This window comes from Scophthalmus maximus, chromosome 6 (assembly GCF_022379125.1).
Source record: "Scophthalmus maximus strain ysfricsl-2021 chromosome 6, ASM2237912v1, whole genome shotgun sequence".
NCBI lineage: Eukaryota > Metazoa > Chordata > Actinopteri > Pleuronectiformes > Scophthalmidae > Scophthalmus > Scophthalmus maximus.
In genome coordinates, this window is record NC_061520.1 from 1206442 (window position 1) to 1222500 (window position 16059).

At 46.6% G+C, this 16059-nt stretch overlaps 2 protein-coding genes across 3 annotated transcripts in view; one reads left to right on the forward strand and one right to left on the reverse strand.

The window, feature by feature from the left end:
- Positions 1-3733: 3733 nt before the first annotated feature.
- LOC124850050 (extensin-2-like) lies at positions 3734-5589 on the reverse strand. The gene is made up of 4 exons (XM_047332551.1): positions 5522-5589; positions 5344-5377; positions 5136-5249; positions 3734-4474 (listed from the first exon to the last, which is right to left on the reverse strand). The coding sequence occupies exons 1-4, from the start codon at positions 5587-5589 to the stop codon at positions 3734-3736; spliced, it is 957 nt and encodes a 318-aa protein (XP_047188507.1).
- A 5035-nt stretch (positions 5590-10624) lies between these two features.
- Positions 10625-16059, forward strand: part of rims4 (regulating synaptic membrane exocytosis 4) — a 35475-nt gene continuing 30040 nt past the window's right edge. The window contains exons 1-2 of one of the 2 annotated variants that reach the window (XM_035632437.2): positions 10625-10775; positions 11020-11161. In XM_035632437.2, coding sequence (XP_035488330.1) covers positions 11137-11161 — 25 coding nt within the window. In that variant the 5' untranslated portion in view covers positions 10625-10775; positions 11020-11136. Of the gene's footprint in view, positions 10776-11019; positions 11162-12323; positions 13787-16059 lie in introns of those variants that run through there. The other variant, XM_035632436.2, reaches the window with a different exon arrangement.

A 16059-nucleotide genomic window follows, 5' to 3' on the forward strand; every position in this document is an offset into this window, starting at 1 on the left:
CTATTCATGCAACACTCAGTTTTCTCTGCAGTCATATGGTGAAAGTCCTCTCATCAGAACGTGGTTGAACCAACACGTGTCTGTGTGTTGAAGTGGCGACACGTGATCCCTCCGTGGATTGATGGAGAGTCCGGCCTCGCGCAGTCCTCAATCAATGTGACGGAGTTTTAATCAACATGTTATGAAGCCCTATAACTCACGTCCGGAGCCGCGGGGCTGCGAGCAGAAGAGCGATGCTCCGAAAATCAATGAAGTTTCCGGCGACGCAAACGTTTGGGTTCGAGGGAAGCAGACGAAAGAGAGACGCAAGACTGGTGAAAGTAAAGTACAATATAATCTAAATGCAAATATAATCATCAACAAGTATGAAATATGAACCGTGATCACAGGATGTTGTCGTCGCTGAACTCTCTCTTCTTCACAGCTGGAACGTCCAACAGAGGTTTGTGTGCATGTTCTGAATGTGTTAGCATGTTGGTTATCAGTCCTTGTCTCATTATGCTGCTGCAGATTGGATCCTGCACACGCACACGCACACGCACACACACACACACACACGCACACACACACACACGGCGGGAAACTCCCAGGAGAACGCAGGTTCAATTCCTCACGTCCGCCCGCCTCTCGCCCGCACGTCCGTCACCGTGAGGGAGCGTCGGCTTCACCGTGTGTGTGTTGGTTTGATAATGTTTGTACAGTTTGGGACAGTGTACACACATTGTGTGTGTCCGTACGGTACAGGTTAGATAATAATGGCGGAGGATATATTGGTCGTTCCAGATATATTTCATTTTTTGGAATTGGGTTTGATGTACTGGAAGACGTAACACCGGCCCAAAATGTCCTCGCTCGGCTAATGTGGACTCTTGGAAGGGTCTTCACGAAGATAGTTGAACAAGTCTACACACACACACATTTTTCCGACTCGTCCATCTGCTCCTCCTCTCCAGGAGTTAGTTGGCTTGTGCGTGTGTTTTCTGCTGAGTCATCGGGAGCGTTTTCCTGTCATCGCTCTCAGCAGATTTCCCAGAAGGCCACGCTGACATTCGTCCCGAGATGAAGGAGCCGTCGTCCCGTGAGACGTGGCCCGTCTCCAGGGACGACGCGGCGGCTGTTTCCTCTGGTTCTGTCTTTCTTCTCCGCTCACACTCCAACACTGATAACACGCAGGGTCAAACGTCAGGACCACCAATCCATCTTCCTCAAATCGTCCAGTCGGACCAACAGCGCAGAACCAGAGAGAGATTTCATTTCAAAGACACAACACACACACACACACACACACACACACACACACACACACACACACACACACACTGTAAATCACACAGCGAGAAGCAGTTCATGTTTTGGTATTTTTTTATCAATATATCAACCAAACTGCTGTCGATCAATTTCCTCCCACAGCTTCCGAGCTAAATTGATTTTGCAGCAGTCGTATGTTTGTAATATGCTTTTGATCAGTGGGTCCATTTTTAGTCCATACATCAGATATTTGGGATCATATCCACAAAACCACGTCTGTGTTCAAAACGTCTTCCTGCACACGCACGCTCTCACGTAAGTGTCCACAAGGTGATGATATTTGATGTTTCTCTCATCAGGTTTGATCACGTGCAGACGGAACTTGGATGAGATTCGTGGTTCGCGATAAACTACGCACATCAACGTCGTCGATGCATTAATAAAAAGAAAAAACGTTAAAAGATGGTGGGATTAAAGAAACAACGAGGACTCAACCAACAGCGATGTCCAGTCAAGTCCTGTGTTTCGTCAATCCATCCTCATAACTTTGGACTTTGTCGCTCCCATTCCTCCCGTGATAATCGCCATGGTGACCAGAGGTCGTCGAACAATAAAATGTAACTATGGCTCGTAAAAAAACCGCCGACCTACGGACTCTACACCTTTCAGATACCGGCGAAGAAAAACTGTCACGTTGATTATATAAATAGAAACGTCGCGTATGAACCTGCATTTATAATCGACGTTTACAGCTTTTTCCTCCTTTTCTTTTTCGGGCTCACGGGCAGAGAAGAAGTTTCGCTGAAGGGCCGATCAATGTGTGTCATTATATCCGTGTTATTTGGAGAAGAAACGTGTTCCCACACACACACACACACACTCCGCCACCACAACCCCCCTGCCCCCTGCGGGTCCTTTAATATCCCGTCCTGTTCCTGTACGCAGCCAATCCCAAAATAAACAGGAACCTGCTGCGCGTTTGACGCAGCCGCCAGAAATAAAAAAGGTTCAGTGTCAGAAAATCTGCAAGAAAAATTCTAATGTGTTTGCTGGTAACATGAGTGTAATTTTTCAAGTTATTGTGATGCAAACACATAAAAACTGAACATGTCGGGAGCTGCGACGTGGAGTAGGAACTGTCCACGCGTCCGTTTACCTTCAGTCGTCAAAGAAACAGCGAGCATCCAAAAGACAAGAGGAACGGCTCTAATCCCCCGTCGTCCATATTCTATAAATAACTCTTCTGCTCCTGTTAATCTGAGGAAGCGAGCGGGAGCCGGTCTGCTCCTCCTGCATCGGTTCATTATTCACTGTGGAGGATTCATGCAGAAATTGTATATAACATGGCTAATACTGATTTTCATCAATTAGTCCTTCCTATGTGCTGTACATCGGAGCAGGTCGCTCCACCGTATGGCCTGTTTCTACAGCATCCCACAAAGTGTCTCTGGAGAAGTCGTCTTTTGCCTTTTTCTGTTACCTGTTGGGGAGGGGAGGGTGTTCACAACTATAGATGCTTCATCCATACGAATACGTATTTGTTTTCAAAACTAAAGTGAGCTCCAACCAGACTCCGTAGCTGGCTCCTGATTCAGGGACCGCCTCCTTCACGCCAGTGGCCTGGGACCCAGATGAAAGGTGGGAGCTCGATCTCCTCCGTTGGTAAGTGATTTCACTCCGGCAGAAAAGTTGCCGGTCCAATCACAACCGATTATCTCATAGTGGGCGGGTTCATACCACGACGCCGCCGGAAGCGACTTTTGTAAACAACCAAGATGGCTGCCGCTGATGAACGAGCATTTGACGAAAAGTACCTGATATTTTTGACATTTGACTCCCACTTCAACACTGGTTCACAGACATTGTGGAATCATCATCACAGACATCACAGACATCACAGACATCTGCTCTCTTGAGGACATTTGTGGCCGAAGGAGGCAGTGAACCTACGTACAAACACTGATAATCATAAGTTATTCTCTCTATGGAGCCGGCTGAATTCTGTGGACAATGAAGCAAATAGTGTCGTTTTCCACTCTGGTGATAAAATCCATCACATAACACAGTGAGAGGTCGGCACCTGGTTTGTACCGAGGGAGGAAAAAACTTTAACAAACCCGACACAACAACTGACAGGATGGATGAGGATGCAAAATAATTCTAGTTCTTTATAAAGACAGGAATGTGGACAGAGGGAGACGAGGGCGAGAGGAGACAAAGAGGTGATAATGTGAGATTGTGAGTCAGAGCTCTAGTTTCTATATCAGCTGCTCTGTCTGAGGCCACGTCCCAATTTCTCTCCAAACTAGGTTGAAATGTCCCCGAAATGAATCGACTGCTGCTCCTCAGACGAAAGAGACGAGCACACGAGGTCTGACAGTCCGACACACACACACACACACACATACACACACACACACATACACACACACACACACACACACACACACACACACACACAGACTGCATGAATGATCCCGTCACTTCAGCTCTTTATTTTGTCTGAAATTAACCAGATGAGTGGTCGAAGGAATGATGAGGTGAAAGGATGAAGGGATGACGGGATGAGGGGATGAAGGGATGAAGTGTCGTGGGACAAAGGAGTGGTCGAAGGGAAGAAGGAATTAGGGGTTGAAGGGACGAATGGATGAGTGGTAGTATGGATGAAGGAATGAGGGGTCGTATGGATGAAGGGATGAGGGGTTGAATGGATGAAGGGATGAGGGGTAGTATGGATGAAGGGATGAGGGGTTGAATGGATGAAGGGATGAGGGGTCGAATGGATGAAGGGATGAGGGGTCGTATGGATGAAGGAATGAGGGGTCGTATGGATGAAGGGATGAGGGATTGAATGGATGAAGGGATGAGGGGTCGTATGGATGAAGGAATGAGGGGTCGTATGGATGAAGGGATGAGGGGTTGAATGGATGAAGGGATGAGGGGTCGTATGGATGAAGGAATGAGGGGTCGTATAGATGAAGGAATGAGGGGTCGTATGGATGAAGGGATGAGGGGTCATATGGATGAAGGGATGAGGGGTCGTATGGATGAAGGAATGAGGGGTTGAATGGATGAAGGAATGAGGGGTCGTATGGATGAAGGGATGAGGGGTTGAATGGATGAAGGGATGAGGGGTAGTATGGATGAAGGGATGAGGGGTTGAATGGATGAAGGGATGAGGGGTCGAATGGATGAAGGGATGAGGGGTCGTATGGATGAAGGGATGAGGGGTCGTATGGATGAAGGAATGAGGGGTCGTATGGATGAAGGGATGAGGGATTGAATGGATGAAGGGATGAGGGGTCGTATGGATGAAGGAATGAGGGGTCGTATGGATGAAGGGATGAGGGGTCGAATGGATGAAGGGATGAGGGGTCGAATGGATGAAGGGATGAGGGGTCGTATGGATGAAGGAATGAGGGGTCGTATGGATGAAGGGATGAGGGGTCGAATGGATGAAGGGATGAGGGGTCGTATGGATGAAGGAATGAGGGGTCGTATGGATGAAGGAATGAGGGGTCATATGGATGAAGGGATGAGGGGTCGTATGGATGAAGGAATGAGGGGTTGAATGGATGAAGGAATGAGGGGTCGTATGGACGAAGGGACTAGGGGTCATATGGATGAATGGATGAGGGGTCGTATGGATGAAGGAATGAGGGGTTGAATGGATGAGGGAATGAGGGGTCGTATGGACGAAGGGACTAGGGGTCGTATGGATGAATGGATGAGGGGTCGTATGGATGAAGGAATGAGGGGTTGAATGGATGAGGGGTCGTATGGATGAAGGAATGAGGGGTCGTATGGATGAATGGATGAGGGGTCGTATGGATGAAGGAATGAGGGGTCGTATGGATGAAGGGATGAGGGGTCGTATGGATGAATGGATGAGGGGTCGTATGGATGAAGGAATGAGGGGTTGAATGGATGAATGGATGAGGGGTCGTATGGATGAAGGAACAAGTCGCAGGGGAAGGAAACGGAATGGGTGGGCTGATGTTCTATTGAAGTGTGGTCCTTGTTCCTTGAACCTTGTTATGAAACTCCTTTAACTCGATCAATCAGAAGCAACGAGCAGGTGAAAACTAATCTCACACAGTCCGTGAAGCCAAACATGGTCTGATCTGAGCTGTAGGTGAAGAGATGGAGAGTGGAATTCACACCACGAGGTTTGATTTGGATTTGGATGAAATAACAGGCGATGATGCAGAGCAGAGGAGGACAACGGAAGGAATGTGTCCTGTAACATCTGCAGCGTTCCAACGCGTCTCACCGACAGAGGACGAGCTCGTTGTTCGAGCTATTTATGGAGCGCAGCCGGACCCACCTGCACTTTTTCATCCACCTGGCGGGAACTGATCTTCACCTGTGGGGAAGACGTTCGCGCTCGCACAGAAAGAGATATTCATGTTCACACAAGACGACGGCACACACTCTGAGGGGAGTGGCTGCAGAAATCATTGTACAGTCAAAGTAATGAGGTCAGTTTATTTATATGAAGTGGAAAAATATATTTCTCTGCTACTAAAAAGATTTTTGTGAATCCCCGTCCACACTGGCACGTGGACATCGTCGACGTCCCTGTCCCACTGCAGAGAGGACTGACGAGAGAGTGTGTGTGTGTGTGTGTGTGTGTGTGTGTGTGTGTGTGTGTGTGTGTGTAATAGTCGGGCAGCATCTGTGTCCTTGACAGGATGCTATGTTCCCTCTGCCCCTACAGGACCTGCTGTACAGTGCAAACACTCATTACACGAACAAGAGAACAGACACACACACGCACACACACACACACTCACACACGCACACACACACACACACACACACACACACACATACACACTCACTCACACACAGGACTGTCCTCTGTCGTTGGAGATCTGTGAGTTAATGACCGTTGTGTTGCTGTGTGTGTGTGTGTGTGTGTGAGTGTGTGTGTGTGTGTGTGTGTGAGTGTGTGTGTGTGTGTGTGTGTGTGTGTGTGTGAGTGTGTGTGTGTGTGTGTGTGTTTGACCTTTACATAATAACTGAATTAAAGGATTGTGTGTTTTGTGTTTGACCAACAGACTTTATACTGTTCACACTGCACCGCAAGTCTCTCATCTCTCATCTCACGCTGCGTTCACACCGGACGCGATGTGAGTTTTCGCGTTAAAACTAAAATATCAAGCCTCAGTTACATTTCTCTGTCATAGAGGTTTGATGACGACATCTTTATCAATCATTGTTCTCCCTTATATAGATATCGGCATCATATCGGTCGGGATCTATATATCGGACCTCGACTGTCAGATGAGCAGAGTCACGTCCTCACTTTGCTCACTGGGTTGAATTTGTAGCTGATTAAAGCTGTTGGTATTTAATATCTGCCAATAAAAAAAAAAACAGCAAACAAAAACTCTCCATCTGCGCCTGCGTCTCCTCCTCCTCCTCCCTCTGGACTGAAAACACACACACACACACACACACACACACACACACACACACACACACACACACACACACACGTACACACACACACACACACACAGACACACACACACACACACACACACATACAGACACACATGTACACACACACACACACACACACACACACACAGACACACACACACACACACACACAGACACACACACACACACACACACATACAGACACACATGTACACACACACACACACACACAGACACACACACACACACACACACATACAGACACACATGTACACACACACACACACACACACAGACACACACACACACACACACACACACATACAGACACACATGTACACACACACACACACACACACACAGACACAGACACACACACACAGACACACACACACACACACACACACACACGTACATCAGGGCCAGCGATGGCGTCTCTGTGATGTCATGCTGTATGTTCAGTGATGAGCTCCTGATGTCACAGGTGTCATGGGAAAAGATGAAAAAATTCCAGATTTGCTCCGACCTCTGTAGAAGTTTCTGAGTTTATATGTAAATTCACCGTTAAAGTCTTTGCGATTATACAAAGAGTCACAAACTATGCTTTTATTTCAATACCCACACATTGAGTTCTACATACAAGATACGACAAGATGAGATGATCCTGTATTCATCCCACAACGGGCAAAATTGGATGTTACAGCAGCAAAGTGGACAGCAGAATATGTGCAAAATATGATAAATATAAATACTACATACAGAGCAGTGACAATAATTGCAGATCTATGATGAGATGTTATCGAGTCATCGTCGAGGAGGAGAGAGTCCAGAGGAAACTGTTCATAAACGGCTGATGGCTGAAGGCAACTTCCTGTGAAAAATCATATTAAGTATTAATATATTTTCAACCTCTTCGCACGTCCCTGCTCCAAAAATGACACGGCCCAAATAAAAAGAGTGTATATCTCTGCAGCTACACGGTCCGTATGAATAATCTTGGTGTTTATATAATGTCACTGGGTCAGAGAGAACCAAGACGGAACACATCATGAATGAAAGATTTCATGTCCGCCTGAAAAAAGCTGATTTTCCAAGATGGAAATAATATTATTTTTTTTCATGTTTTTTCATCAGCTGCTTCTGTTTCAACACAATTTATCTTTTTGTCATTTTGTTCAGTTGTGTTCTGTTTTTTCTCCCTCCATACTCTCCATCCCTCACTTCCTCTCCCTTTATCTGCCCCCTAAACACACACACACACACACACCCAGTCACATGGCCACAAAATCATTATTACACACACACACACACACACACACACACATGAGTGACTGATAGAGCAGAATGTAGAATTGAACCTTTTCTCTCCTGGGACTTTCCCCAACATGTGATTGGGATTCAATCTGCAGCACAGAGAGTGTGTGTGTGTGTGTGTGTGTGTGTGTGTGTGTGTGTGTGTGTGTGTGTCCAATAAAAGCAACAACTACTTCTGGGTGTGTGTTTCAGGTCGGGCTGAGAGTCGAGGTGATAGGTGACTGGTTATGGTTATGAGGTTATGAGGTTATAGTCTATGTAGGGCGTGTTCCGCCCCTCACCGCTGTCACCATAGCAACGGTGCTGCAGTTGCTCACGGTTTGAAAAGAATCCTGAGAAAGGTCGGGACGCGGAGGACGGCGACCAGGATGTGTCACAGTGGATCAAGTCGTTTACATGAGAGTTATTTAGACCAGAGCATCCAGATGATTATCAGGAATGTTTCACGTGTTTTGGTGATAATTTAATGTTACAACAGTGGAAAAATTCTCCTTTGAATGTTGATCACCACCTTCCTCACACACACACACACACACACAGTCTGTGGTGGCTCAGTGCAGATCTCTACCTCTGGCTGTTCCGCCTTCTGTCTCTTACTGGATGGACCCCAGAGACACAGCGAGACTGACAGACTGACGTCAGTCTGCGTGTGTGTGTGTGTGTGTGTGTGTGTTATACACTCGGAGAGACAGCATACCAGAGAAGCACAAGATTCCCAGCCGATGTCTGGTCTGTGAAGTTTACCTCTCCATCTGCTGATCCCCTACAAACCGGCTGTAATCTATATATTTTATAATAACACAATTCCTCAGATGGTAAAGTGAAAAACCCAAATGGACCAGGAACCACACAGAGAACTGATGCCTGAACACACACACACACAGACACACACACACACACACACGCACACACACACACACACACACACACACACACACACACACACACAGCTGAAGTTAAACTGCAGCAAAGATGCCAAATGTTAATATTATAAAATTGAGTTATATTCCTTTTTTTTTTCAACCTGACTAAAAGCTAAAAGTGAAATTAATTTCTAAAAACTTCAGGTGAAAACTGTTGTGAATTGAAATACAAAGAACAACACCGTGACATGAAAAGTTGCAGCTGCAGAGCGAAAATAGAAAATCGATGGATTCAAGAGTGTTTGTGTGTGTGTGTGTGTGCGTGTGTGTGTGTGTGTGTGTGTGTGTGTGTGTGTGTGAGAGAGAGAATCAGACCTGCTCTGCTCTACTTATAAAAGTTTCAATGTTAATACCCAGCGATGCGGGATTATGATGGAATAACACACATTCAGTTGCATAATCTCTGTGGACTACGTGTGCGTTGTATTAATATCTCTCTTTAAATCTCTTCTTCCATCATTTTTTGTCTGACAATTTTTAATTCAAACGTCTTCACGTCCCCGTCCCCCCCTGTGGCCTTGTCATCTCACATCAGCTGATCCTGACATTGCTGCAGCAGCAGCTTGCGGTTGCCCTGGCAACGCCCCTGGTTTGGTTTGGGGCGGGCAGCCAGGTAATAAAGGCTGGACGTGACCTTTGGTGACCTTTCAGGATCAGGCTGTATATCCAGATCGAGGGATGTTACCTCCTGATGTAATAGTCCCGTGGTACAGGAAGTGAATAAAACCTCCTGCGGACCGAACACAGGTGTGACACCATCGGACCGGTGATATCGCAGGTAGCCGGAGAGGCCGCGGAGGAGCAACCACTTCATGAGCTGCAGGATTTTTACACACCAAAGTCTGTTTGTGTCTTAAAAGTCTCTGTGGAAACAGATTCTAGCAGCGAAGCGAGGTCCTATTGATCCACGTGTGCTCGACCGATCACGCGGTATAAGCCTCAGCTGTCAATCATGAAGTCACAACCTTGTATTTATATCATCAAATAACTGACGATAACTGGCTTACGACCTGTACTGCAGCCAGACACCAGGGGGCGATCACGATGATCTGGCTTCACTTTTGTGGAGCTCTCATGTCGTCCATCTTTTTTGTTTCAAAGTCTGTGGCTCTTGTGTTAAATATGATGTAAAATCAAATAGAGCTGCAACAGTTAATCAATTAATCGATTACTAATTGATTACTACATTAATCGCCAACTACTTTGATAATCGATAAATCACTTTAAGTAGTTTTTATGAAAAAAAACCCCATAATTCTCTGATTTCGTCTTCTTATTTATGAATATGTTCTTGTTTCTTTGCTCCTCTGTGACAGTGAACTGAATATCTTTGGTGTGTGGACAAAACATCATTTTGAGGTTTTGGAAACACGATCTGTGTTTTTCACCATTTTATGAACCAACCAACTAATCGATGATCAAAAGAGTTGTTAGGTGCAGCCCTAAAATGAAGCGTCTGAGAAAAATATTGTCACACAGTATTCTGAGAAATTAAATCCATTTTACCAATGGATTTTTTTTTATAATTTCAATTAAAATATAAATTATTATTAAAATTTAAAATCAAAACATGATTTCTTGAAGAAGAGGATCTACAGAGCAGATGTGTATGTGTATATAGCATGCATGTTAACCATGACATACATAAAACGCAGGGACACGGAGACAGGAAATCAATGTGACCAAGGTTCACAGACAGGAAATCAGATTCAAAGAGACGAAAGGACGACAACAGTCAGAGAAGCAAACCAGCGAGGAGACGGGTGAAGGCAGCGGACGGCGACGGCAGGAAGCAAGTGTGACAGAGGAGCAGACGGAGGCCGAGGCAGGTGGTGAAAGGTCAGTGCTCCTGTGATGAGGCGAGCTGCTTGTCAACACGATGGCGGTGCACGTCACTGACCGCGGTTCACTCAGCGGAGGAGACGACGGCGGCAGGTCGAACAGACGCGAGCCCGTCAGGAAAACAAAAGAAAAGAGGATGATGAATGTGCACGAGGCCGACGAGGTTGTTTATCACCACTTACAGGATTTATCTTGCTGCATTTTTTTTTTAACTCGGCCTGTTTCGTTTTTTTTCCCGCAGATTGGGAGAAAAGTGACGAGCAGCTGACGACGACAGTTGGAGGCGGGACATCGGAGCGAGACGCTGCAGTGGTGAAGCGCTGTTGTGTGTAACAGCTTCGACCAAAGCAGAAAGAAAATGAACAACACGCCGACGAAGCAGAGTAAGAGTTTTATATTCAGTCCGTGACTTCAACAACTTCTGTACTGTCAAGTTTAAAGTCGCTCCACTCGACTACAGCGACTTGTATCTGGTGTTTTCACTTTCCTCTCCTGGAGGAGGAGATTTCTTGTTGCACTTCTCTGCAATTTGAAATTCAAATGAATTCTGTTCAGATAGATTTGGTTCGTCAAAAATACAGAAAACCAATAGCTGTCGAATATGAAAATGTGTGGCAAAGAAAAACGGAATCTTCCAGAGCAGCAGAGGCAGCGAATCATGAGAGGACGACAGGTGTGTCAGCAGACAGTTAGCATTAGCATTAGCATCACGAGAGGACGACAAGTGTGTCAGCAGGTGGTTAGCGTTAGCATTAGCATCATGAGAGGACGACAGGTGTGTCAGCAGGTAGTTAGCGTTAGCATTAGCATCATGAGAGGACGACAGGTGTGTCAGCAGGCAGTTAGCGTTAGCATTAGCATCATGAGAGGACGACAGGTGTGTCAGCAGGCAGTTAGCGTTAGCATTAGCATCATGAGGGGAAGAGCATTAGCATTAGCATTAGCATTAGCATTAGCAGTTAGCATCCCTGCCCACTGAATATGAGCAGAATATGTCACCTTTAACTTTTGCATATTGGCAGGAAGTGGAAACACAACATCTATCTAAGAAAAAACAATCAAAGTTTTTCCCATTGATTTTCATCCTTTATAAGTTTCCTGATTCTATTACTATTCATTGCCATTTAATCTCTTGTTGCAAATCCTGACATAAGTTTTATAAAAAAATTAAAATAAAACTGCTTTATAGGACAAACGGTGGAGAAAAAAAACTGATGTGGTGGAAACTGGACTGAGGCGGCAGATGGTTTCTATTTAAATTAAACACAGCGACCACAGGAAATCACAGTGACATCACTTCCTGCAGCTGCATTGGTATAAATCATGTGAAGCACGTGTTTGAATTAGTTTTGAATGAAACAGCTCTATAAACAATATATATATATATATATATATATATATATATATATATATATATATATATATATACTGTATATATTACTAATCTGTCCTATTGGGTGTTAAAGACAACTGCGGTCATGGTTAATTATTATATATATATATATTATAGAAATAATAATAATTTCAATCTACTCTTTGTTTCCTGAGATGCAGTTGAGTCTATGAGGCAGGGGTTGTTGTTTTTTTTGGTAGAAGGACATGAAGGTCACGTCTCGTCTTTCTTCTTGACAAAATTGAACAATAATCTGTTGTCAAATATGCTTTGAGAGACACCAGGAAGTGGATAGAGAGAGAGAGAGAGAAATTGAAAACTCGTCCTGCTCTGCTCTGCTTCCACTTCCCCCCAAGCCACACCCATATTCCCTCATCCACATTTTCATTGGTCCGACTGTCGGCAGTCGCCTGCTCTCCGTCCCCTGCGTCCTCTCTCCTCCCTCCTCTCCCTCTCTCACAACAGTGAATGAGTTCACTCAGACACAAGCTGTTAAACAGTGCAGCCTCTCTCTCTCGCTCTCTCTCTCTCTCCGTCCTTCCTTCCTCGTCTCCGGAGCAGACAGTCAGCCCGAGCATCGGCACGGCAACAGAGGAGAGAGGAGGACGGTGAGCGTCGTTGACGGCAACTCTCTACGTTCAGAGCGTTGACACCAACCGCAGCAGCAGCAGAGTGTTTTTCTGTGATGCAGTTCAAAGCAAAGCAGAAGCAACAGATTGCCCTCAGTTGCAATTGTTGCTGCAACTGATGCTCCCCTGGGGGCTGATCTGGGCTTGCGGGGGAAACGGAGACAATTTTGCGACATCTCCCGTGGCTGTGGTCGTCTCCTGGGTCACCGAGCAAATGACAACGCCGCGTGACAGAAACGAGAAGCTTTGATTCCGTCCGACAGCGACACACGTTCTGTCAGCATCACCTCCTCCTCCCTTCCTCCCTCACATCCCCCCTTCCTCCCTCACATCCTTACCTCCTTACGACCGGGCGTCGGAGCTGTGGATGCGCGGAGGCTGGAGGACGTCGGATCGACATGCTGTGAAACAATAAAGAGCAAGATGATGTTTTGATCGGACGCAGGTAAGAAAGTCCATCACGCCGTCAGCTGGACTTCTGAGGATGAAGAGGAGGACGCACACGAGCATCTGCTGGAGAACGGGAGCAAAACAAGAATCCGGAAACTAAAGAAAGAGAGATATAACTGCTACATAAGGACATATTCAGATACATATCTACACACATACAGAAACATATCGGACTCCCTGTGGATGTTGCATCTCATCTGACACTCAAAAGGTCAAAACATCACAATCCTCCTTCGGCGTCAACTTCCGATTTCGGTCGGCGTGAGAGCATCTCCGTGGTTCCCGTGGGGACTCTCTTCCTTTTCCGTGGGTGAGGTGGATCTGCCCGTGGGGGGGCAGCTGACAGCCGTCCAAGACGCCGCGAGCCGTACTCCGCGTGAAGAATGCCCAGCCGCGCCTGGCCAAGCCGGCCGACCCGGGCCCGACGGCGGGCCTCTACATGGAGCGGTCGCAGAGTCGCATCAGCCTGTCGGCGTCGTTCGAGGCGCTCGCCATCTACTTCCCCTGCATGAACTCCTTCGACGAGGACGACGGGGGTGAGTGGGGTTGACACACACACACACACACACACACACACGCGCGCCAACATGGTTTATCACTAAAACACTTAACAAATGAACAGATGAGTCCACCTGCATTTCGCCCCGTGTGATTATTCTCACTGTAAATCACGGCAACTTTCAATGCAACAGCAGCTCAGAGGGGAAACACCTTCACAGCAACGTCGTGTTGAATCTCGGCAACTCGCACGATCGTGGGCCTGTGGTTGTGTTCGACGGTAGAATCGACCAGTCCATGTTTGTTTAGCGGATCGTTTTTGTACCGTTACTCTCACGGGGACGAGCGCAGATAACTCGGTTGATGACTCGGTTGGTAACTCGGTTGATGACTCGGTTGGTAACTCGGTTGATAACTCGGTTGGTAACTCGGTTGATGACTCGGTTGGTAACTCGGTTGATGACTCGGTTGATAACTCGGTTGATGACTCGGTTGGTAACTCGGTTGATGACTCGGTTGATAACTCGGTTGATAACTCGGTTGGTAACTCGGTTGATGACTCGGTTGGTAACTCGGTTGATGACTCGGTTGGTAACTCGGTTGATAACTCGGTTGGTAACTCGGTTGATAACTCGGTTGGTAACTCGGTTGATAACTCGGTTGATAACTCGGTTGGTAACTCGGTTGGTAACTCGGTTGATAACTCGGTTGATAGCTCGGTTGGTAACTCGGTTGGTAACTCGGTTGATAACTCGGTTGATAACTCGGTTGGTGACTCGGTTGATGACTCGGTTGATGACTCGGTTGATAACTCGGTTGATGACTCGGTTGGTAACTCGGTTGATGACTCGGTTGGTAACTCGGTTGGTAACTCGGTTGATGACTCGGTTGATGACTCGGTTGGTAACTCGATTGATGACTCGGTTGATAACTCGGTTGGTAACTCGATTGATGACTCGGTTGATAACTCGGTTGGTAACTCGGTTGGTAACTCGGTTGATGACTCGGTTGATGACTCGGTTGATGACTCGGTTGGTGACTCGGTTGATGACTCGGTTGATGACTCGGTTGGTAACTCGGTTGATGACTCGGTTGATGACTCGGTTGGTAACTCGGTTGATGACTCGGTTGATGACTCGGTTGGTAACTCGGTTGATGACTCGGTTGATAACTCGGTTGAAGACTCGGTTGATGACTCGGTTGGTAACTCGGTTGATGACTCGGTTGATGACTCGGTTGGTAACTCGGTTGATGACTCGGTTGATAACTCGGTTGAAGACTCGGTTGATGACTCGGTTGGTAACTCGGTAGGTAACTCGGTTGATAACTCGGTCGATAACTCGGTCGGTAACTCGGTCGGTAACTCGGTTGGTAACTCGGTTGATAGCTCGGTTGGTAACTCGGTTGATAGCTCGGTTGGTAACTCGGTTGATAACTCGGTTGATAACTCGGTTGGTAACTCGGTTGGTAACTCGGTTGATAACTCGGTTGATAGCTCGGTTGGTAACTCGGTTGATAGCTCGGTTGGTAACTCGGTTGATAGCTCGGTTGGTAACTCGGTTGGTAACTCGGTTGATAACTCGGTTGGTAACTCGGTTGATAACTCGGTTGGTAGCTCGGTTGGTAACTCGGTTGATAGCTCGGTTGGTAACTCGGTTGATAGCTCGGTTGGTAACTCGGTTGATAACTCGGTTGTGCGCGGGAACATAATTACGTCAAGCTGGTGAAGAAGTCAGGATCTTTCCTGTGATCTTTACACAGTGAAGATGCTCCTCAGGCAAAGGTCAACGGCAGCGCGGTCTGAAGCTCTGGTTGAATTTGAAGGCGACTGTTCAGTCATCGTCCTACTTATCTTAAGATGTGAATGACATCAGGACGTTGTTCTTTGGACTGAACCTGTGGAGACTTTTCAGAGACGTCTTCTCAACGACCAGAAACTGACGGCCTTTCACTTTCCAACTGATTCTTGCTGTGTGGGTTTAAGTGTCGTCGGACCGGCGACCCGCAGCTCAGCGTCTAACTACAACAGCATTTAAACACTACAACTACGACGAGACGCGTCTGTCTGCGAGTCCTAACGCCAGATAACTCGTTTTCTTTTTCCTGCACGTACCTGAACGCATCACTGCTCCTGTAATTCCGACTAAGAAATTCGACCGCTTGTTGTGGTTCTTTGCCTTTTATCAATTCTGGATTGGAGGACAGAGGGACGAATCTTCAGAGGTAGTCGACCTCGTGTCTACGATTCGCTCATCCAATCCCGTCCCCGTCGCAAGATCTGTCTTTGTGACTTTTTGTTTCTTAAGCCCGG

Bases quoted from the DNA above. Each gene is read 5' to 3' on its own strand.
- LOC124850050 (XM_047332551.1), bottom strand. From the start codon at position 5,589: ATGAAAAAGTGCAGGTGGGTCCGGCTGCGCTCCATAAATAGCTCGAAC. The intron at 5,250-5,343 runs GTGAGATTAGTT...ACACTTCAATAG, and splicing joins TGTTTGGCTTCACGGACTGT to AACATCAGCCCACCCATTCC. The intron at 4,475-5,135 runs CCATTCATCCAT...CATACGACCCCT, and splicing joins TCATCCATACGACCCCTCAT to CATCCCTTCATCCATACGAC.